The following is a 22,070-nucleotide window of genomic DNA, read 5'->3' as shown; positions in this document are numbered from 1 at the left end:
AAGAAGGGCCAGGAGGGATTTTAGCAAATCAAGGGCACCACAGAGTTCATGTACCTGTACGCTCAGTGCCTGTATACTTCCCTGCTAATGCAGATGCCTGTTTGGGCTCTTGGCTTCTCAGGAGGATGATGGGCAAGACTGAAGAGGAAGAAAGTCCAGGGAGGCAGCAAGGCTCGAAGGCAGCACTGAAGTTTGTCAAATGCAACAGCAAGAAGATCCTTGAGGATCTAGGTGTGTTGGGCTTTGATCATGTAGTTGAGCCAGGGGAGGCTTCTAAGAGCGGTATGACAGGGAAGAGCCTGATCTGGGAGGCCCCCTCCTCTAAGCTGGTGTCCCCTGCAGAAGGGGGAAGCTGTAGGCTGTGCCATCAGCTAAGTGGTGGCTTAGGTCTGAACTGGTCTGCTGGACGTGAGTGGAGAGGTAGGATGACAAGTGGCCTGTGAAGGGAGAACTTACAGTTCGGTGGCCAAAGAAGCACAGGCATAAGGGAGAGGAGTGTCAAATGATTTGGAGCTCTCAGATCTCAGCCAATAGTGTTGGTGACATGGCAGTCTAGGCCAGATGGTCTTTTGTGGGGCTTAGGTAGGGCAAGGAAACCAGGTCGGGGGTCCCTTTCTGTCGGGATGACAGTGCCCCATGTGCTGGGAGAAGAGGCACTGGGGCCTGGTCTCCCTCCGCTGAGAGGGCTCAGCACCTCCTTTGGTTCCCCCTCCCTTCCCAGGACCCAGGGTCCCTAGCCCATAGTTTGAGGGCAACCTCAAGTTCTCCTGTTCATTTAGACCTCCCGCCCGGAGTCCCCCCGAGCCTGTTGCAAGGCCCGAATCAGAGGCCTCTAGCCAAGATCAGCGGAACCCAGATTTTTCCAAGTGAAGCTGGTGGCAACAGCAGCTGTGGGCTGTGTTCTTCTTGCTGGCTAACCTTGATCCTCTCCCTGGGCCCAGAACCCACAGAGCAAAGACATCTTCCTAGCCAGAACCTCAGTTGGAGGAGAGGAAAGGGGCCCAGGGAGGTCAACAGGAGGAGAACCCAAGTACCTCACTCTCAAATTACGTCTTGAGCACTTCCTGGTCACCCCTGCTACCTTTTCATCCCAACAAAGCAGATACTGACTCCTCTTTCAATAAAGTTTTATTTTAAACCCCTACTGAGTAAGAAGAAAATATAAAGTGCTTAGCTTTAGGGGTGGGAGAAGAGGAAAGGTACCCTGAGTTCACACCATTTGGACTTTTCCAGGTTAGTTCCTCAGAGATGAAAGAAGGCATATCTCAAAATTTAAAAAAAAAAAAAGAAAGAAAGAAAGAAAGAAAGAGAAAAAAAAAGTGGTGGGGTAGATAAAAATCACTGTTGAGTTCTCCACCAGCCAGGTACATCGGCAGTTCAAGGACGTAACCATCAGAGAGAGACAACCACTGAGAATTAGCATGAGGGAGGCAGGTCAACGGTGTGGACAATGAGTCTCTTTCAAAGGAGATAGGAGGAAGAGAGAGGCAAGGAGGAAAGTGGGTCCCCCAGGCTCTGCAGCAGGGACAGAGAGGCTGCCTGTTCCTCTGGAGTCTCCTCCAGCAAATGTCGGGCAAAGGCCTGCTCCATCTGTGCCAGAAAAGGGGGGGAAGAGATGGTCATGAGCACAGCTGGGGAAGACACTACCCTAGGAGCACCCTTCCCCCCGGAAGCCCCTTCTTCTCCTGGAACACCCCACCCCACCCCACCCACACAGGCAGGCTTGGTCTTCCCCCGCCCTGAACTCACCTGCACTGTGATAAGACTCTTTGGGTTTGGGGTACAGCTGGGGCTGGGGCTCTCCTCCCAGAAATTCAGTGTCACCTGGAACTTGGGTGGGGGCCCGAGGCCCTGGAAGTACCTGGCCAAGTCTGATGAAAGAGAAAGGGTCAAGGATTGGAAGCAAGAAAGAGAAGAGAGAGGCCACAGGCAAGAAGGGTATAGAGGGGGCCCATCCTGGAGAAAGAGCGGTGACTGCAGGGCCAAATGGAGATCAGGGCTAGAACAGGAGCTGCAGGGTCACGAGGCTGTTTCCTCACACCAGGAGAAATGCCAGCAACTCTGCTGCTATTCACCCATATGCAAATAGGAAAGGGTGCCCCTTCTCCAAGTAAGAAGTGTTTGGAGGTAACTGGTTTTTAAATACAGCCTGCAAAGCCCTCTGCTAGAAGAGCTTAGAGTCCTCATAGCAGCAGCCTGGGCTGCTACCACACAGGGGCTCCCCCCTCTGTTGCCTGCTCACAACCCTGCTACCAAGGACACCCATGGCCCTGGCACGCTCCTGCCCTGCATCCCCTATACTTCTGGCCCCTACTCCTAAGGTCAGATTTCAGATTCAGAGGTGAATGGAAGCAGGAAGTGGAACTGCAGGAGTGGATGGGAGAAGGCCAATCAGGGTTGCTGCCTAGGGTGTAGCTGGGCTGATGTGGGTAATGTGCACCAGCTCTCCCAAAGGTGTCGATGGTGTGTATGTAAGTAGAGACGCCAGGGAGGGTCTGGGAGCACACCTTCCCATTACTGTCAGGTGCCATTCGGGGGGCAGTCCATGAGATGGGACTCGCCTGCTCAGCTCCACCTAAGCCTTATCTTCTGAGGCCTGGGCTGGGGAAGGGCAGCTGCCAGGTAGCTGCCAGGGCTGAGCACACGGCCCCCCAGGCTGTGCACTGTGCAAGTGCAGGATGCCATGCATGAGCTATAAGGAAGGATCTACTGGAGGAAACAGGGTGGTAGCAGAGCCTACCAGGTCCAGTAGAGGGGGACTAAGGGGCAGGAGCAGGGGCTGCGCTTGGCTGGAACAGCCTTACCTCTGCAGAAGTAGGTGGTTCGGAAGAGCTCCACGCACTCATTGCTGGGCAGCAGATGTGGGCCTGGACCGGGCGGTGCCTGGGGCGCGTTCCAGGAAACAGGGATGGGGCAGAGGCGCTGCACGAAGAGGCCCCGGGAGTTGCTGGCGACCAGGACGCCCCTCTCGATCTGGCTTAGCAGGCGCTGGGTAGGCTCCCTTGGGTCAGGCTTGGGAAAGACCACCTGCTCCATTCCGCACTGGGAGCCTGAGGGCTCAGCCACCAGGCGGCAGTCCAGGCTCTGCACCTGGGCTTCTCCCACCACACGCCCGCCATAGATGAAGGTGAGCAGCAGAGAGTAGTCTGCAGACAAAGAACCACCAGCTGCACCTGGCCTGCACCTGGCCTTCACCTGTGGGGTCTGCCTGGTCAGCACCAGGGCCTGCGGGGACCAGGAGGGGCTCCTTGCAAATCCCACATCCTCATCTTGTGGGTGAGAAATATGAAGCCCAGAGAGGGAAACCAAGCATGGGCTGGGGCTCTGGCTGCCCCTTCTGAGGTTAGAGGAGGCATCTCCCTCCTTATCCACCCTCTTGCCAGCCCCGCCAGCCAAGGAGCTTCCTGCCAGACTTTCCCATCACTCAGGAGAGGAGCTGATACACAAATGCCCAGAGGACTCAGAGCTTAATGCCCAAGGTCTTACAGTTTGTAAGAAGGTCCCAGAGACTGGGGCTCTGCTTGACCCATGGGAATTCATGTCTCAAAGTGGATTCCTAGGGAACAGAGTGCATAGGGGCTACTTCTGAGAGCTGAGCTGTTTGGAGTCTGGAGTCTGGCCTGGTGTACTGCCTAGAAACCAGTGCCTCTGTTGGGTTAAGGGGGGCCCAGTTTGCTACAAGCCCCGAAAGATACAGTAATGCACGCATGACTCCCGGGAGACAAGCTGGGGAGACAGGGAACAGGGATGAGTCAGAAACGCCACACACCTGAGTCTGGAGGAGGCAGAAACTCCAATGACACCTGATCTCCTTGGAAAGGGGTGCCTTCAGTTGTGTCCGCACCTATCGGGGAAGCAGGGGCATATGATTCAGGATGGGAATGGGGAGTCCTCGGGCCAGAGGCTGTGGCACGGGGGTGACAAACAGAGGCAGGGGAGGTGGTACCTTCCTGAGGCTCAGGGCTGTTGCTGCTGCTGCTGCTGCTCCCAAAGTTTGAATGGCCTGTTCCCCCATTGGCCCCCACCTCCTCCTGCAGACACAGTGTCTATCATTGGCCCACCTCTCACCTAATTAATGTCCTGCCCCATCCCCCATTCCCTCCCCAGTGCTTACATTCCTGAGGGGGTCCTCAAGCCAGGAGGGACTGAGCATGCAGTTCTTTGTGGTGCCCTCCTCCTCCTCCTTCTCAGAGGACACAGAACTGTGACATCGCTTCGATGGTGACTTCTGGGTCCCTGGCTGCACTGTGGAATATCATGGAGGGGGAGACAAGGGTCAGAGTCTTTTCTATTTTTTTTAAAAGATTTTATTTATTTATTTAACAGAAAGAGAAATCACAAGTAGAACAGCAGGTGGAGAGAAAGAGAGGGGAAGCAGGCTCCCTGCTAAGCAGAGAGCCCAACACAGGGCTCGATCCCAGGACCCTGAGATCATGACCTGAGCCGAAGGCAGAGGCTTAACCCACTGAGCCACCCAGGCATCCCAAGGATCAGAGTCTTAACTGGGGACAGAGGGTAGGACAGGAGGCAGTGAAAGGATGGGGAGGACCAGGCAGGGGAACCTGGGCAGCAGCTCCCAAGTACAGGGACAGGCAGGACTCTAAGTGAGGATCCCGCAGAGAGGCCCAGCACCCTCCCAGAAGGCTCCCATCTCCATCCTCCCCCGTCTGCAGGCTGCTGCTTCTAGGAGTGGCAGTGCAAGGGGACACAAGGGGACACCCACCGGGACAGGTCCCTGATGGCGGCAGCAGCCGGTACACCTTGTAGGGCTCAGCGCCGTCCCTATGGCCGCTCTCAGGAACCTCCTCAAATTCAGAACTCTTGTTGAGGGCACAGCGCAGACGCGTCTTCCAGATGGCAGGGCCTTCTGTGTCTCCTTCTTTGTATTTCCCCTTAAACATCGCCCATGCCTTCAAGACACAGGAAGTCAAGCAGAGGCAGCGTGTCACACACCCCACTCCCCGGTAGAGGGGGGCAGCGACTTTGGGGATACACCACCTGAGCACATGCACAGAAGAGCCAGCGCTCAGGTTTATGCTGCCTCCAAATCCTTCACAGCTTCTGCGCTTTCACTTTGTATGGGGCTGTGTCCACTCTGCAGCTGGTTCTACCCTCCCATCTCCCCTTTGTCTGCAACCCAGGCCGACACAAGCCTTGGAGGGTGAGAATTTCGGTGTACAGGCCACCCTTCCCTCGGAGGGGCTAGTTTCCGGGCTCTTTCACCTTGAAGAAGGCAGCGTCCTGGTCCTCCCGGAAGTCCTGCTTGCCCGCGTGCTTCCAGGGGATCCGGAACATGGTCTTGGCGGCATCCTCCCAGCACACCCCGGGGAACTGCCCGCTCTCCACTTGCTCCACCACCCAGTTCCGCAGCTTTCGGGTGCAGCGTGCCCTGCCTGATGCCATCCTGGGGACAAGGGTCGCAGGCAGCATCAGTGGAACCGACGCCGTGGGAGGGCACATCTGCCAAGGTCCTCACAAATGGGGTTGGGTCCTGGCAAGGGCCCTCAGGGATCCCATTCATCTATTGTCTGTAGACATTTCTCAAAATTCTGGGGCCAAATTGTGTCGTTTCTCCCTTCACTAGTAATGATAAAGAAAATACATCCCTTATAACATCCCAAGCTATGACATCTGGAAGGAAACCTTACGCGTTGATCTTAGTTTTAAGACTTTTGAGGAATCGGCTGTCTGGCAGAGAACTCCCTCGGTGTGGCTCAAGGGAAGAGGCCTGGTCTCTACCCAACCATCGGCAGAGGTAGTTTCGGCTTCTGAGATAACCCCATCGATCCCCCACCCGCCACCCCCATAACCTAAGTTTGACCCTACCAACCCTTCCCCTCTGCTTGCCTCTGGGGTAGGTGGGGCAGGGCTTTGGCGGAAGTGGGCAGGGCCAGAAGGCAAGAAAACAAACAGGGGCCGCTGGACTCGATCCCGGGTTGAGACTTCCCTCCTCAACAACCTAGCAGCAGGGTCTCCTGTCCTTTGCCTCTAGGGCTGGGAACCCTGGCCCCAGGTGAGTCTCTCACTCAGGCCAAATAGCCCCGCATTCCATTTCACAGGCCATTTGTATAGTCCTGTTCCGCGGAGGGGCCCCAGGAGCCCCTGCCCCCTACCTCCCGCCTCCGATCCGGCCCGGCCTTCCAGCTCTAAACCAGGCTGGCGTCCACGCTCAGCCCATCTTACCTGCGCGGCTCGCTGGCTGTCCCAGGATGCAGCTAGCTGCCCTCGGCTCAGCAGCCGTCCAGGCAGCGTCCTGATTTCCCCGCCCCTTCCTACAGTCCCCACCCTAAGTTTCAGTTCTCCTCCAGGCAGGGCCGCTTCTCAGAAATCACGTGGTCCAAGCTGCCGGGCAACCGCGCGCCACCAGGAGGCAGCAGCATCTGAGGACCTCACTGTTGAAATTCCACTGTTGGGACACCGGAGGGCCCCTCCCCGCTCAGGCAAATTTCCATACCCTCCCACCCGCTTAGCTACTCCCTGATCTCTGCGCCACTGCTGCGAACGCTTCGCAGCGAGGCCAGGGTTGTGGAGTCTGGCCTGAAGCCTCTGGCTGGCTCTATACCACCCATGCTTCTACGTTTCCCTCCTCATGCCTGCCTGGTGCCTAGTAGGTGACCTCAGATACCAGCTGAATTGGATGAAGGAACAAAGGAGGCCGCAGAGGAGAAAGCCCAGGCAGGTGGCTGACTGGGGAGGGCCTCCTTGGCCATCCTTCCGGGCCCTGAGTCCAAGGAGGGTCAGGTGGTGGGCTGGTGACCCTTCCAGCAAAGCTCTCAGTTCACCCACCCTCTCTCCCTGTGCCCCAGATGGTGGGGCCAGAAGAAGGACCACCAAAAAGCCTGGGCAAGGAGATGCTTCTTTATTGGTGCTGGAGCTGTTCCTCAGGAGGCTGGGCCTCGAGACCCTCAGGAGGATTCTTGCCCTCGGCTACTTCCTCCTGCGAGGGATACTGTGTCCCAAGGGTACTTCTTCCATCAGCTTCTGCAGAAGGAGAGAGAAAAGGATGCCACTGGAAGCCTAGGGCTCAGACACAGGCTGGACAGGGACTTCTAGAGCATGGGTCAGAGGTGAGGCTTGGGGGGACGCTTTACCTGTAATAGACGGGCATGGTAGGCAGCAGTGTCCTCCCCGGCCATGGGCTGTGGGCGCACATGCAGGTAGCGCTCCACAGCCGTCTCCAGCTCCTCTACCTCATACAGGGTGGCGGGGTCCAGCGAGTGGGCATTAATGAGGCTCACAAGATATTCTTTGTAGTGTGCCCTGGGGAGAGGACAGGGTGGAATCATTGTTCTTCTGTTTGGCTAATATCGAGCCAGTGTACCCTATACATTGCCGGTCACTGGCCCACTCACATGAACGAGACTGACAACTCTTGCCACTTGCACGGGTAGGCACCGTCTCCCTGTGCACGCTGCTGGCTCCTACCTAGCCACACCCTTGCCCAGAGAGCCCCGCTCTTGCTTCCCCTGCAGGACCCACTACTCCAGGAGACCCCCTTCACTCCCCAGGCGTACCCTCCCCAACACTATGCTCCATGCCATGCCTGACACTCACTGGCAGAGGCCAGCATGGCCAGCCGGAGTCTCCTTGCCACAAGCTTCATCTCGGAACCCGTTAGGAACCTCTTTCTGCTCCATCACCCGGCAGCCACCTAAGGGTAAGGGAAAGAAGGGATCCTTGTGCTGGGAGGAGGTCACTAACCACGAAGCCTCCAGAGAACCGGGATATCAACGGTGGCAGCACAGGCCGAACTTGGACCACGCGCCTGAGCCTCCCCTTTACCCACAACACAGTGGGAGCCCAGCCTGCCCTCACCACCCCCCACCAAGGCTTGTCCCAACACTCACCGCCAGGTACCGCCCGGGCCCCCGCTGGGGGCTCTGTGTTGAACATGACATTATTGTCCTAAGGAGGGGCAGATGGATGGGCGTTAGGTTCCCCTTGATGCCAGCCCTGCTGCATTGCCCAGCAGAGAGCCTTTCCTTTCTTGCCCCCCAGGGCCCTGCCTCCCACCCTGGGCAATCTGCAAACCCAACCAGGCTGGTCAGCCCTGACCTGTAGCAGCTTCTGGAGCCGGAGAGCAGTCCAGTCCCGCAGGTAGAAGAGGCAGTCTCGTGGGTGGTGGCCATGCAGGGACTTTTTCACCCTGCAGTTAGGGTCTGGACATTTCTGGCAGAAACCCAGATGGGAGAGGGAAAGTTGGAGATGGCTGGGGTCCTGGCTTCTCAGAACCCCTGCATGAGGGGTGTAGGGATTGGGGAAGATGGAGACATTGGAGGGTCTGGAGCAAGCAGAAGGGGGGAGGGGACAGAGAGGTGCTTTACACCTCACTGGCCTCCCCTTCTCTTCCCCTAGGCTATTCCTCCATGCCTTTGCCCCCCTCCCCCACCCAATGGCAGAGGCCCACTCTCCTGTTCCTTCCTTCCCCATCTCCAGGCTCACATTCTTGGCGTAAAAGGCATTGTAGCAGCCACTGCAGAACTGGTGGCGGCACTGGGTGCAGTGAAAGTGCATGCAGCCTCCTCGGGCCAGTGCGTATGAGAACTTGCACTTGGGGCAGTCTGCAAAGGACGGCAGGTCAGGGCTGTGGCTGCCACTGCTCCTCTAGGCTCTCAGGACGAGAGGCTGGCAGTGACAAATGACCGGGCAAACAGGCCTCGTGGTCCGCCCTTACCAATGCCATTCTCCTGAAGATACATGGCTAGGCCCTGGGCCTGGTATTCTGGGTCATTGGTGCGTTTCCAGTTCTGGAAATCCTCACAGCTCCGGCCTCGGTGCTGCTCCTCCCACTGCAGGAGGGAAAGCAAGCTTCACCTGAAAATTCCACCCTAGGCCCTTCCTGAGGGCCCCGCCTGTCATACCTAGTGCTCCCTGGCTGAGTTTATGGCACTGTCCTTCACCATTGGCTCCCATCTAAAACCAAGAGGCTGGCCGTGGTTCTTTCACGTCCTCATACTGGCACATATTCACTGGCAGTTCTTCGGTCCATCCCCCAAGCCTATCTCAGCGCTGTTCCTTTCTCTTCATCCCTACTGTGGCCGTGCTACTCCAAGCCAGGTCAGGTCTGGCCTCTGTTCCCGGTGTCTCTGCCTCCACCCCTGCTGGCCTGCGATGCAGGCTCCACCTGGTGGCCAAGATGCCTTGGAGAGTGTAAGGCAGGCAGCTTCCACAGCACTGGGAGTGTTCCAGCTTCAAGATTTAGTGGGAGGGTCTCAGGTGGTCATTTTGTTATTACTGTTTTGTAATACAGATGTCACTTTTTGGTATCCATCATTAAACTTTTTAGAATATGTGCTGCCAAAATGAGCGCTCAAATATTAAACTTGTTAAAAGGCAAATGAGATAGTATCACCCCTTGCTTAGTCTTAGAATAAAAGGCAAATACCTTCCTCACTCGGCCTCAAGGCCTCTCCTGATCTGGCAGCTAGCTCCTCTCCGACCGCCTGCCACTCTCACCCTTGCTCTTGGGGTTCCAGCCACACAATACTTTTTCTGACTTTGGCCTTTCCATGTGTTGTTCTTTCTGGCCCGAATATCCTTTGCAAAGTTGGCTTCTTCTTAACTTTCAGGCCTGAGCTTAAATTAAACCATTTTTAGAGAAGACTTGTCTGACTTCCCTATCCTACGTAGGTCCGTTCCATTATTCCTAATCTCAAATTCCTGTGTTTTCTTTATAGAACTTATACATGTGTATTTATGCTCTCTCCCTCCCACACTCCCTTTCCCTCCTTCCTCCTCACCTTTCCTTCCTTCCCTCCCTCCGTCTCCCTTCCTTCCTCTGTTTCCTTACCTTTCACCCTCCCTCCCCCTCAGCCTCCCTCTCTCCCTCCATCCCTCCCTCCTTTCCTGACTAGTCTGCAGGCTCCTTGAGGCCAGAGCTCACGTCTGTTCCATGCTTTGATATACCCTGAGTCTGATGTAGTATATGTCAGTAGCTTAGCAAGTTCTTTCTGAAAGGATCAATGTGCCTCACCTGGCGCTTACAGCGCACGCAGAAGGTCTGGTGACACTGGGGACAGGTTGCCTCCAGCTGCTCCCGTTCATATATGAAGCCAAAGGAGCACTGTAGGTATAAGAACATAAAGCTGTATGAGACCTGATCTGGCACCCTGCCCTCCTCCACCCACTCCAGTCAGCTCCCCTGGGCAGGCCACTTACCTGAGCACACCACAAGAACTTGGGGTCCCTCATGAGGACACCCTCAGTCAGCTTCTTGTGAAACAGTGCATAGGCATCTGGCTCTAGGCTCTCCCGCAGCTGGGGACAGGAGGCAGAAGTGGTGGGTATGCAGGGTTCCTGTTCAAAGCCCAGGGCACCCCGAGTCCTAGGGACTGCAGTACCTGAATGTCAAGGGTAGAGAAGTAGCTGAGCAGCTGCGTGTCATCAGTGAGGTCAGGGCGGCCACAGGCGGGGCACACCATGTCAGTGATGTGCTTCTCCTTCAAGGCGATGGTGAAGTGCTGGCGGAAGCAGTCAGGGCAGATGGTGCACTCACAGGAAGTCAGGGCCTGCATCTGCAGGGTGAGGCCAAGAGAGGAGGGGGTCTGAAGCCATCGCTGCCAGCCTGGGGAGGGGGCAGTAGCCAGGGGTCCGTTGAGAAACCCGAGTCTAATGAACGACTGCCAAGGTAGCAACTTCCAACAAGTGCCTGGCAGGCAACCTAAGTGTCTGAAGACTCTCATGGAAGAAAACAGTGGTGAGGCCTACAGCAAACGGAAGAGTGCTCTCAGGAAGGGTATTTGCATCCAACTAGAAGCAAACAAATAACATCCCTGAACTGACAAAACTCTAGAGATGGAGGGGCGCCTGGGCAGCTCAGTTAGGCGCCTGCTTTGCCTTGGGTCATGATCCCGGGATCCTGGGATCGAGTTCTGCATCGGGCTCCCTGCTCAGCGGGGAGCCTGCTTCTCCCTCTCTCTCTGCTGTTCCCCTTGCTTCTGTGCTCTGACATATAAATAAATAAAATCTTTAAAACAAACAAAGTATAGTGATGGAGAACAGACTAGTAGTTGTCAGGTGACAGGAGGAAGGGAAGAAAGTTGCAACTATAAAAGGGCTGCATGAGGGGGATCCTTTCAAGTGATGGGACAATCCATATCTTGTTGGTTACATGAACCTATACGCGGAATGAAACAGCACAGAGCCACATATACATCCATGTGAAAAATGAACAAGGTCTGCAGTCTGGCCCACACGGTACCAGTGTTTATTTCCTGGTCTTGATACTGTACAGTAATTACAGAAGATGCTACCATTGGGAGGAGGTGGGTAAAGAGCACACAGGACCCTATACTATTTTTACAACTTCTGAGAATCTACAACTATTTTAAAACAGAAAGTATAAAACAAAACACACACCAACACGTACAGAGCCCGTCTAACTAAATGGGAGTGTATTTGCCCCAAGAACTGCTACTTCTGGCCTAGAGTAAGCAGGGGCTTGGGAGATAAGAGGGGCCTGCTCCTACAAAATGGATATTTGATGATGACATTGAAGAATTCCTGGTTATTTTTTTGGTGTGCCAATGGTATTTGTAGCTGTGTTTTCAAAGACTTATCTTTCAGAGATACGCACTCAAGTGTTTACAGACTGACTACATGCTGCCCAAGATCTTCAAAGTAATCGTGTGTGTGTGTGTGTGTGTGTGTGTGTGTGTGTGTGTAGATGGAATAAAGACCGGTTAAACACTGGTGACTGCAGAAGCGTGGTGATGAATACGTAGGAGTTGGGGGGACATGGAGGAAGAAAGCTGACATTTTGTGCTTGTAATGTTCCATAGTGGAATTGTAAAAATAATGGGGGGGGGAGGTGGCCTATTCCTGCCCCCCTCACCCCCCATCGACACTGTCTGGAGCACGTGGGCAACTGCAGAGCAAAAGACAGGGCCAGAGACGGGGGCTGACACGGAGCAGGGCCCAAAGGGAAGAGAGTCATGCGAAGGCCAGGTGCAGAGGGGACAGGCTTACCCTGTTGCGAGGTAGGGCCCAGCCGCACACAGCACACTCCTGTGCAAGCAAGCGGCGCAGGAATGCCCGGTCCTGGCTGTGCCTCACAGCTTCCACCACGTCCCCCAGCTCGTAATTCCTGGGTGTCTCCTGCAGCAATGACAGTGCCAGCTCTGCCCGGCCCCAGCTAGGGAGTGCATAGACTGCCAAAAGCCGCCTAACCAGACTCTGCAATGTGATTCAGGGGGAGGGGGAAGAAGTGGCTGTCACACCCCAAGAATCCTACCCTTTGGCCCTCCCCCTGCTCCTCCAAGTGGATTCTCCTCCCGGCACCTGCTTATCCGGCCCATCCCAGGAAAGGGTGGGATCAGGGCCCTTGTCCCAGAGGCGCTGATGGAAGGGCTCCAGGCGCTGGCGCTGGAGCTCTGTCAGGGCCCGAGCCACATCACCACCATGCTGGAACAATGCTTGAAGAGACCCCTCTTCAGGCCCAAAGCCCAGCGACCTGAGCTCCTGCACCTGAGAATTGGGGGTGGAGAGGAGTGAAGAGGGAAATGGCAGGCAAAAGAGTGTAAGAAGCTCCGAGACCCACAGTCCTCAACCCCCTACCCCACCAGCACAGCTGGTACCTTCCTCCGTCGGGCCCTCACACACTCTTCCACAGCTTCGTCAACATTGCCATGCCGATCCAGCCAAGCTTTCCGGGCCTCCTGACAGGAAAAGGCACCCAGCCCCGGGTCCTGCTGTCCAGCCAGCTCGGCCACCATCTCCAGCACGTAGGGCAACTCTGAGCGCAACCACTGCAGGGGCACTTCAGTGCCTGAGTACTGTAGAGCTGAGAAGATCTCCTCTGGACAGGCACCTGCAGCTTCCCCTTCCTAAGGCACAGTCCCACCCCGACAGATGGCCCATCAGGAAGGGCACCATCCACCCACTCTCTGCCCGAACCAAAATGCTGACAGTGGTTAGATGTATGGATCACGTGAGTAGTGTATGGCATGCCACTGGTCATGTGGGAAGTGTTCAGTAAGAGGCAGCTGCCGCTAACAACATCAAGTTTTACAAGAACTTGTATTAATCTCTGGTGGCCTTTCCTTTTCATAACTAGCTCAACCCTACCTCCTCCCAGGCCTAAATGCTTACCCGGATCTTGGTCACTAGCTGGAGACCTTCTTCCCGCATCTTGTCTTGGCGCTGCTTCTCGGGGTCCACACAGGAACTGGGAAGGGGGGCACTGAGGCGTCGTGCAGGCCCTGGCTCAGGGAGTCGCTCTTCCAGTGAGCTGGCATGGGGCCAGGGAGCATGCTGTATGTGGATGGGGCTGCTGGTCCGGTTGCACATGGCACACACCCAGCCAGGGCCCGAGTTGCAGAAGGTACAGTGAATACAGTACCAGACTGGAGTCTGGGAGGAGGAGAGCAAAGTATCCCCCTGCTGGGAAGGCAAAAAGAATTATCCGATTGAAAGCTGGCTGAGGCTCAAGATGGAAAGATAGAGAGCTGGGGGGAAAGACACAGAGAAACTGAAGGAAAAAGGAGATGAAGTAGAGAATGGCCTGTGGTAACAGATGCAAATAAAGAGCTGGGAAGGCCAGGAACAGGTTACCTGAAGGGGCTGCAGGCAAATGCCAGTATCCCGAGAATCCACCACCAAGCTAGGAGGCTGAGCCAGCCGAGGTCTCTCACAGATGGCACATAGCACAGCTGCTGCCTCATTCTCAAAGGTGCAGCTCTGGCAGGCCCAGCGACCCCGTGCAAGCTCAGATTCTAGGCCCCCAGCTCCTTGGGAACCCTCAATCCCCAGCCCCAACCCCTTACAGCCTCTGGGCCGATCACAGGCCACACAGAGCACTGCCCAAGATTCATTTAGCATGGCACAGGCAGCACAGTGCCAGGGCAGATGGGCATTTGTGGGATCAGGGGAAGCTTTCAGGGGAAGCATAAGAGAGCTGTCTCCCAGGGTCAGCACAGAGGTTGACTGGGTCCGTGATTGAGCTGATGCAGGTAAGCTGTAATGAAAAAGCAGAGGTCTGTTGGGGGGCCCTGGTGCCTGGGTTTCTTATTCCTGGACATCCCTCATTCTCTATGGGAAAACACAGACCCTGTCCTTTGTACATATTATTCTGTCTGGAACACTCCATACCCATAGCCTGTTTAATATTTAATTATATCTTAAAGTTCACATCTTGCTGATAGATATCCTTAATGTTGGGCCTAACCCATACTAGGTGCTTAGAAATCCTACTGATTGGGGGCATGCTTGGCTCAGTTGGTTAAGCGTCTGCCTCCGGCTCAGGTCATGATCCCAGAGTCCTGGGATCGAGTCCTGCATCGGGCTTCCTGTTCCTCAGGGAGGCTGCCATTCCTCTGCCTCTCCTCCCACTGATTCTCTTAATCACTGTCTGTGCCAAATAAATAAAATCTTTAAAAAAGAAAAGAAAAGAAAGGAAATCCTACTGATTGAACAGATCCTTTAGGCTAGGTTCCTCCTCTTCCTATTTGCACAACATAATAATCTATCTTGCTGTGACTGATACTTGCTTTAAATGTATGTCTGTGACCTCTTGGAGGGCAATAACTGCCTACGTGTCTTCTATGAAACAGTCTTTATTTATTTATTTTTAAAAGATTTTATTTATTTGTCCGAGAGATAGAGTACAGGCAGGCAGAGTGGCAGGCAGAGGGAGAAGCAGGCTCCCCGCAGAGCAAGGAGGCCGATATGGGACTCGATCCCAGGACGCTGGGATCATGACCTGAGCCGAAGGCAGCTGCTTAATCGACTGGGCTACCCAGGCATCCCTGAAACAGTCTTTAGCATAAAAACTGACACACAGTAGATATTCAAGTCACTGTAAGTTCTCTCAACTTCACTCCCACCCAGAAGAGAAGATTTCTCACCTGGGGGTCAGGCGGGTGGCCTGGGGGGCCCCAGGCAGGGTCTGACGGAGGTGATGGGCACGGGATGGGTGTCCATGGAACAGGCGATCACAAGCTGGGCACAAGGCCTGTTTACAGGCTGAACAGTGCAGTATGCCTGGGGCAGAGCCACAGAGGAAGCAGGGACCAGGAGTGCAGCCTGAAAAATAGGAGAGAAAAAAATTGAACATATTTCTTTTTTTTTTCCCCCAAAGATTTTTATTTATTTATTTGACAGACAGAGATCACAAGCAGGCAGAGAGGTAGGCAGGGAGAGAGGAGGAAGCAGGCTCCCCGCCGAGCAGAGAGCCCGATGCGGGGCCCGATGCCAGGACCCTGGGATTACGACCCGAGCCGAAGGCAGAGGCTCCAACCCACTGAGCCACCCAGGCGCCCCCCAAAATTGAACATATTTCTGAAAAAGACCAAGTTACATCTGAATTTGCTGTGGGAGGGAACAAATCATAGACTACTTTTCAACATACCCAGGCCTAAGGTAGCACTTTTAATCTCTCTTTTTTTTTTTAACTTTTAATCTCTTTTAAAAGGCCAAGAAGATACACAGAGAAGGGCCCCAAATTTCCATCAGTTTGGTTTACTAGAAACTGTCCCACCCCCCATTACAGGATGAATAATACCTGGGGCAGAGGGTGTGGTGAGGGGGCCAGGAGCAATTTCTCTCAATAAGGGGGCAAACTCTGAGAGCTGCAGTATCTGAGAAGAAAAGGACAGGGCAAGGATTTGGGGACCCACAGTCCCACAACCCCTGTCCCCTTTGGTCATTAGGTCTTAGAGCCCTATCCCTACCTTGCTTACATCATCCTCAACCTTGTCTTCCAGCAGCTGCTCCAGGGCTTGTTGTCTTGGGTGAGTATTCTGCAAACAAGGTAAGAAGAGTTTCCACCTGGAGTCCTAGGGCAAGGCCTGCCCTCAAAGCCATGGTCTCCCACCATCCACAGCAAGAACAGTATGGGGAGTTCCCAGGTTGCTATGGGGACTATGCCCATGGCTCAGCAGCATGAGGTCCCCAGCCTGCCTTTGGGAGTGAGGCTGGGCTCCCCAGACCTGGTATTTAAGTCCTCAGGACTAGAGACACTCCTTCAACATCTCACCTGTAACAGCAGGCTGAGCTCTGTCCGAAGCAGCAGCACTTCCAGTGTGACTGCAGCCACCTGGTGCTCATCGGGCTCCTCCTGCCCCTCAGGGAAACTCAATCCGTCTGGTTGCTCCTCTGTGTAGCCATACAATCGCAGAACGTCCCGGCCCCCCTACCACACATTCAAACCAGTCACCACCCACCAGGTCCCCTTCCCAAAAGGGGCTGGGGCACTGCCTCCGGCCCTTTCTAGCCAACCCCCCAGCCCAGGCTAAGTCCCCTTCTTCCACAAGGGGCCCAGGGGCTTCACCTGCACAGCATCCACCGTACTGCGAAAGACAGGGTTATTAAACTTGACCCCGCGCCAGTACCGGGGCCGCTGAGGGCTGAGGAGGTTGCGGCCATATTTCTCCAGGATGTTCAGGGCCGTGGACAGGGTGTTGAGGTAGTTTCGGGGCTGGGAGCAGTCAGAGAGCGGAGAGCTGTGAGCCCCGCCCTGGGCTCCGGTCCTCCAGTCCCCCTCCCGAGCGGGGCCGGGCCTCACCTCCCCATGAGCATTGCAGCGGACCAGGCGTGAGGCGTCCAGCTGCAGGTAGCGGGCTGCTGGCGGCAGGGATGTGACCAATAGCGGCTGCAGCTGCTCCATGGAAAACACCTGCCCTGAATCCTTCCTCAGGGCGCTCGCCAGCTCCTCACGGGCAGCCAGGAAGGCCCGCTCCTCCTCCTCCCCCGGCATCCTGAGACAGGAGTCAGCCCCAGCCCCGTCGCCCGCCGGGACCTGGCGCAGGCTGCGCGCGGCCTGAGCGCCACCCCTCCCGCCTGGTGTCCGGCTTCGCGGCCCGACTCGGTCGGCGAAGCCACCCCAGGTCACTCGGGCCACGGTCAGTCTTCAGCCCCGAGCCCCGCGCCAGGGTTAGCCGGGAACAGGAAGTACTAGCAAAGAGGGCGGGATTGCGACCTAGTTTCAGGGGAAGGGGAGGGCTTTAAGGTTAGGCCAGGGTGGGGTCAGGAAATCGGGAGGCGTGGCCAAGAGGGAAGCCAGGGGCCAGCCAATGAGAAGGCCAAATAGTCCCTGGCTCCTCCCCTAGAGCGTCCGGTCCTTAAACACCGAACGCGCTCTCTTCCCCGCCTTTCTCTAGGCTGGTTCCGCCCCTTTCCGGATGGCCCTAGGCGCGGGGTTACTTTATTTCCTTCAAAACCTTTTCTATTAGATCAGTCGGCGTTACTCCGGTCCCCATCGGGGAAGCCCCACTCTGCCGGGACTCAGCTTTGGCCACTCTGGGGCCCACTCAAGCGAGTCCTGCCCCTTCCTGCTCTTTTGGAGGGATCCCCGAGACTGCTCTCTTGCATATTCTACTAGTCCTTCTCAGCCCCCGGCCCTCCCCCCCACTTCCACTCTGATCCCTCTCGGGCTCCTCCCTGCAGTCGCGCCTTCTAGGGGGAGCCCCACCACTGAACACCCCCTTTCCCACTCTCCAACCCCTCCCACCCCAACCCTGGACTTTCCCAGGACCGCTCTGACTCCTCCCTGGAAGCCCCCCCACTTCCCCGAGGGACAGCCCCTGTTCGGTAGCCGCGGTCCCACTTTTATCCTAGCCCCTCCCTCGGACAGCCCCTGGGCTTGTGACCGAGTCCGCACCGCCTCTACTAGTCGCAGCAGGCCGGGAATGACTGAGGGGCTGCCTACGGTTTGCGGCCTGCCAGAGGGAGGGGGAAAAGAAGGAAGGGGGCGGGGCTGAGGGGGGCGGGCCTGGACGTGTGGAGTGAAAGCGAAAGGCCAGGCGGCGAGCTGGGAGAGCGGAGATCTTGCAACTGTAGCAGCATGGCCAAGCCTTGTGGGGTACGCCTGAGCGGGGAAGCCCGCAAACAGGTAATGGGGGATCGGGAGGCCACGAAAGGGCCGGCGAGCCCTCCTGGCTAGTGGCCAGGCTGGGTACTCCAGGGGATCAGGGCCGTGCCACAGAACTCCCCCAACCTCTCCTTAGTGCTTTCACTTTTACCTGGGGATTCCCAGTTCCTGCCCTCTGGCCGGTCTCTGCACGGAGCCTGAGCTTCCAGGGAAATCTGGCTTGTGGTAGGAAAGGCCTGAGTCAAGTTGGAGGGCATCCCTTTGTGGGTGGGATCTCACTCTTGACAACTGAGACCCTTAACCAACATCCGGGTACTGCTCTTTGTGCAGGTGGATGTCTTCAGGCAAAATCTTTTCCAGGAGGTAAGTCTCCTAGATTCAAGCGATTTGACTCGGAATCTTAGACCAGTACTTGAGAGCCGCAGCCTCTCAGAGTGACCCCCCCAAAACCCACCCTTGGTCCTACTTCCCTTATCAGACCTTCACCCAAGGCTCCTAATTATTGATCTCTACCTTTAATTTGACTCCTCTTAATATTCTCTCCACTTCTGCTGCTTCCTCTCTCCCCTTTTGGTGTGGAGGGAAAAGCTGTGGCCCCAAAGTCCTAACCTTGGTTCTGCCACTTCCCAGCTTGGGCAAGTCCCTTCACTTCTCCTGGCTTCAGTTTCCTTATTTGTAAGTATTGGAGTCAATGATTTACAAGGGCCCTTCCAGTCTTCACTTCTCTGACACCTCTGGAGTGTCTTCTGAGATTCCCCACCCTTGCAATGTAACCCACAGGCGGAGGAGTTCCTCTACAGTTTCTTGCCACAGAAAATCATACACCTGAATCAGCTCTTGCAAGTGAGTAGTATGGGCCCCTCCCACCCCATCCCAAGGCCTCTCTCCTCTCCATCCACCCCCTCTAGCTAACAACTGGGCTCAGCATGCAGAGAACAGTTTGAGTGGTGGACTGGAAACGTTAGGATAGTGTGAGGCCTGAGTATAGGGAGAGAGTTGGGTGGGCTGTGTGGAGGGAAGTCTGTGACTCAGAATGAGGGAATAGGTTGGACAGCTGTTGACAGTGAGCTCTATGCAGGAGAAATCCCTCAATGTGGCTGACCTGACCTCTCTCCGGGCCCCACTGGACATCCCCATCCCAGACCCCCCGCCCAAGGATGATGAGGTGAGGCACTCGGGGTGCAGGGCTCAGACTATAAACCGGGTGGAGATGATGGCCCTCCAACCTCCAAGACTTTTCTAAAGCTGCTGTCCCTCATTTTACCTTAGATGGAAACAGATAAGCAGGAAAAGAAAGAAGGTAAGAGAGGAAGGGGTGGCTAGGGAAGAGGAAACAGCACATTGCCTGCTGGAGAAGGGGCCTGAATGTCCTTTTTTTCACAGTTCCCAAGTGTGGCTTTCTCCCTGGAAATGAGAAGGTTCTCGCCCTCCTTGCCCTGGTTAAGCCAGAAGTCTGGACTCTCAAAGAAAAATGCATTCTGGTAAGCCTGGGAACTGGGAGAAAGAGAAAGGGAAGACAAGCCGGGCCGGCCCTAGTCTCCTTGAGAGATGCAAGTCCTTCATTCAAGGACCTATTTCTGATATAGGAAACTTCCTCTGTGCTTTTGGTTTGGATACCTTGTGTTCTCATTCTGCAAGACCTCTGATTTCACAGTGGTATCCTTGTAATCAGAGACTGTGCTGTATCCACTCCCATAATGTCAGAACCCACCTCTTACCAGGTACACAGTGCAGGTGTTGTGCCATCATGAGTTGGTTTAAGAGCTTGGGCCCTAGAGACTGCTTGGGCTTAGATCCTGACTCTATCACTTACCATGCTGGTTACCTTAAGTAAGCTTCTTGGACACTCCGTGACACAGTTTTTTCATCTATCGAGTGGGTACAATAAGAATATGTATCTTGAGAAACTACTGTGAAGATTAAATGAGATATATGTGTAGCACAGTGTCTGGCTGTAATAACTCTTCAATTAAATACAGCTATTATTAGAAAGTGGCAGTAAAAGGAAAGACCCAGTAAGTTTGTTGAATGATTTCTACATGATTATAATTTAGGTGATCACATGGATCCAGCACCTGATCCCCAAGATTGAGGATGGAAATGACTTTGGGGTGGCAATCCAGGTAAGAAAAGGGTGTATGAGGACATTGAGAGGAGCGAGAGGCTTGGCAAGTGAGAGATAGGAACTAGACATAATCTGGGAGGAGGAGGAGGAAGGTGGTGGGTGAAGGAGGGAAGAGATGAAGTGTTTTTCTTGCTGCCCATCTCTCTCTCTCTTTTTTGAATCACAGGAGAAGGTGTTGGAGAGGGTAAATGCAGTCAAGACAAAAGTAGAAGCCTTCCAGACAACCATTTCCAAGTGAGGGTAGCCGGAGGGCCAGCTTGGGGGGTTGCTGCAAGGACATTTCTTTGGGATTCCTGTAGTTGGGCAGTCCCATCAGGATGATGGGGGCCTCTGGGAAGGGTCTGAGGGAATATCTCCCTCTCTCTCTACCCGTTCCTGTGTTTATTCCCTTACTTTCGGCAGGTACTTCTCAGAACGTGGGGATGCTGTGGCCAAGGCCTCTAAGGAGACTCATGTAGTGAGTACATAGTCACCAGGCTTCTAGCTGAGGCTGTTTGGAGGTGGGGCAAGGAAGAGGGGCTAGAGGTCTTCCCTGTCTGTTTTCTGACTTTCCCAATGTGGGAAATACTAACCCAAGAGCACTGGCTAGAAAAACTGATTTGGACCTCAAAAACCTTGACCCCTTTCTTGGCTTGATCCTGAGGGATTCCATTTCTTGGTCCTGAGAAGGGCTCATCCTCAAGTTACCTCTTCCCTATGTGAGGAAACCAGATTAATGTCCCAGCCTCCCATGGGGCTGACTCAGCTTTGCCTCCCACATCCCAGATGGATTACCGGGCCCTGGTGCATGAGCGAGATGAGGCAGCCTATGGGGAGCTCAGGGCCATGGTGCTGGACCTGAGGGCCTTCTATGTGAGTGCGGAGGAAGCTCCTATGGGAGATGGTTGAGGGGGACAGGAGAGAAGCCAAGAACCTGATTGCCACTCTCTGTCCTTCTTCCAGGCTGAGCTTTATCATATCATCAGCAGCAACCTAGAGAAAATTATCAACCCAAAGGGTGAAGAGAAGCCATCTATGTACTAGTCCAGAGCCAAAGTAATAATAATAATAATAGTAATGATAATAATAATAAAAATAAATGACCTATTCTTTGTGTGTATTACCTCTGGGGTGTGTCATTCATTCAGAAGGCATTTATTGAATGTCGCCTATGTCCAGATACTGAATGTGAATGTGGTGGCAGGAAAGAGTGGGGATGCATGAGGCCAAAGATGAAGGGGAAACCCATCCTGTTCTTAAGAAGGCATCCTAAAGAACAGGGTGGAAATTTTGACATGTCATGATAGCTATATAGATAGCCTGTATTTGAGAATTTCACAAGATTATTTCAAACATTTAGGGGGCTCGTGAGTGCTTCCTGGAAGAAGTGGCATTTGCGCAGACCCCTTTTAGGAACAAGCAGGCCTTGGACTGAAAGCTGAGCAAGGAGAAAGCTCTGGGACTGAGATCAGGGAAAGAAGAAAGAACACCACTCATCATCAGCTCAGTGCCAGCCGGGAGAGGGAGTGAGGTTTCACTGGGAGAATTATGGGTGAATGGTGGGACTCCTCCTCAAGGGCTGACAAGGAAAAAAAACGCTCCGAAGACACTATGTTGAAGGATATACGGTAGGACATTAAGGGAAGGATGGGCCTATAACTTTTTTTGTCTTCTTTCCTCCTCCTTCAGCCAATTGCGCCTTTATTTCTTCTGAGGCTACATTAGGGAAACCAAGGTCCAGATACCCTGTAGTGGCAAAGGTAATACGGCTCATCGGCGACGGAGCTGGCCTAGAGTACAAATCCACCCATCCCCTAGGAGGAAGAGGGCAGTCCGCTTCGTTCCCAGGTGCGGAAATCTGGCGCTGGCTCTCTGGAACACCCGAAGCTGGGCGCACGCTCCACCCTGCCGGCTTTGCTAGGCCTAGGGGGCGGAAGGCGCAGGTATCAGACGGAGCCATCCTGCAATCCTGGGCCGAAGTCAAGTAGCCTAGCCAATCAGCGTGTGGGCAGTTCTCTTTAGTTTTAAGTTGTGGGTTCTTTTCAGTTCGCAGGAGACAAAGGCGGGGCAAGGTTTGGGCACGGCCGATGATTGGGCAAAATGAGAACCTTTAAGCCTATCGAAGAGCACCACGTGGGCGGGACTACAGAAACCGGGGCT

General features: G+C 54.7%; 3 protein-coding genes across 9 annotated transcripts; 1 reads left to right on the top strand and 2 right to left on the bottom strand.

Annotated features, from left to right (window-relative positions):
• Window positions 1-1,110: 1,110 nt before the first annotated feature.
• Window positions 1,111-6,319, bottom strand: IRF9 (interferon regulatory factor 9). 6 transcript variants are annotated; one of them, XM_080808011.1, is made up of 9 exons: window positions 6,184-6,319; window positions 5,224-5,404; window positions 4,724-4,910; window positions 4,115-4,245; window positions 3,947-4,031; window positions 3,770-3,844; window positions 2,805-3,146; window positions 1,750-1,871; window positions 1,111-1,590 (listed from the first exon to the last, which is right to left on the bottom strand). In XM_080808011.1, exons 2-9 carry the CDS (start codon window positions 5,401-5,403, stop codon window positions 1,462-1,464), a joined length of 1,251 nt encoding a protein of 416 aa, XP_080664137.1. In that variant the 5' UTR covers window position 5,404; window positions 6,184-6,319; the 3' UTR covers window positions 1,111-1,461. The 6 variants fall into 6 exon arrangements, with proteins under 6 accessions (XP_080664137.1, XP_080664140.1, XP_080664139.1 ...); XM_080808014.1 differs by having other exon boundaries at window positions 4,115-4,240; XM_080808013.1 differs by lacking the exon at window positions 6,184-6,319 and adding an exon at window positions 6,114-6,137.
• Window positions 6,320-6,837: 518 nt separating this feature from the next.
• RNF31 (ring finger protein 31) lies at window positions 6,838-16,892 on the bottom strand. Of its 2 annotated transcripts, none has more exons than XM_080808008.1 (21): window positions 16,502-16,892; window positions 16,268-16,414; window positions 15,974-16,129; window positions 15,669-15,737; window positions 15,500-15,575; window positions 14,844-15,021; window positions 13,552-13,954; window positions 13,090-13,380; window positions 12,576-12,824; window positions 12,280-12,465; window positions 11,968-12,174; window positions 10,341-10,514; window positions 10,159-10,257; window positions 9,974-10,063; window positions 8,675-8,789; window positions 8,443-8,561; window positions 8,056-8,169; window positions 7,848-7,905; window positions 7,555-7,651; window positions 7,092-7,260; window positions 6,838-6,981 (listed from the first exon to the last, which is right to left on the bottom strand). In XM_080808008.1, the coding sequence occupies exons 1-21, from the start codon at window positions 16,691-16,693 to the stop codon at window positions 6,928-6,930; spliced, it is 3,243 nt and encodes a 1,080-aa protein (XP_080664134.1). In that variant the 5' UTR covers window positions 16,694-16,892; the 3' UTR covers window positions 6,838-6,927. The 2 variants fall into 2 exon arrangements, with proteins under 2 accessions (XP_080664134.1, XP_080664135.1); XM_080808009.1 differs by having other exon boundaries at window positions 12,576-12,746.
• A 274-nt stretch (window positions 16,893-17,166) lies between these two features.
• Window positions 17,167-21,037, top strand: PSME2 (proteasome activator subunit 2). The gene is made up of 11 exons (XM_080808951.1): window positions 17,167-17,827; window positions 18,137-18,169; window positions 18,587-18,649; window positions 18,885-18,971; window positions 19,076-19,106; window positions 19,190-19,287; window positions 19,861-19,929; window positions 20,098-20,165; window positions 20,334-20,388; window positions 20,697-20,783; window positions 20,874-21,037. The coding sequence occupies exons 1-11, from the start codon at window positions 17,780-17,782 to the stop codon at window positions 20,952-20,954; spliced, it is 720 nt and encodes a 239-aa protein (XP_080665077.1). The 5' UTR covers window positions 17,167-17,779; the 3' UTR covers window positions 20,955-21,037.
• Window positions 21,038-22,070: the final 1,033 nt, after the last annotated feature.

Source organism: Martes martes (assembly GCF_963455335.1).
Source record: "Martes martes genome assembly, chromosome: 7".
Classification (NCBI taxonomy): Eukaryota; Metazoa; Chordata; class Mammalia; order Carnivora; family Mustelidae; genus Martes; species Martes martes.
Note: the sequence above shows the minus strand (reverse complement) of the source record. Positions and strands in the feature narration are given on the sequence as shown.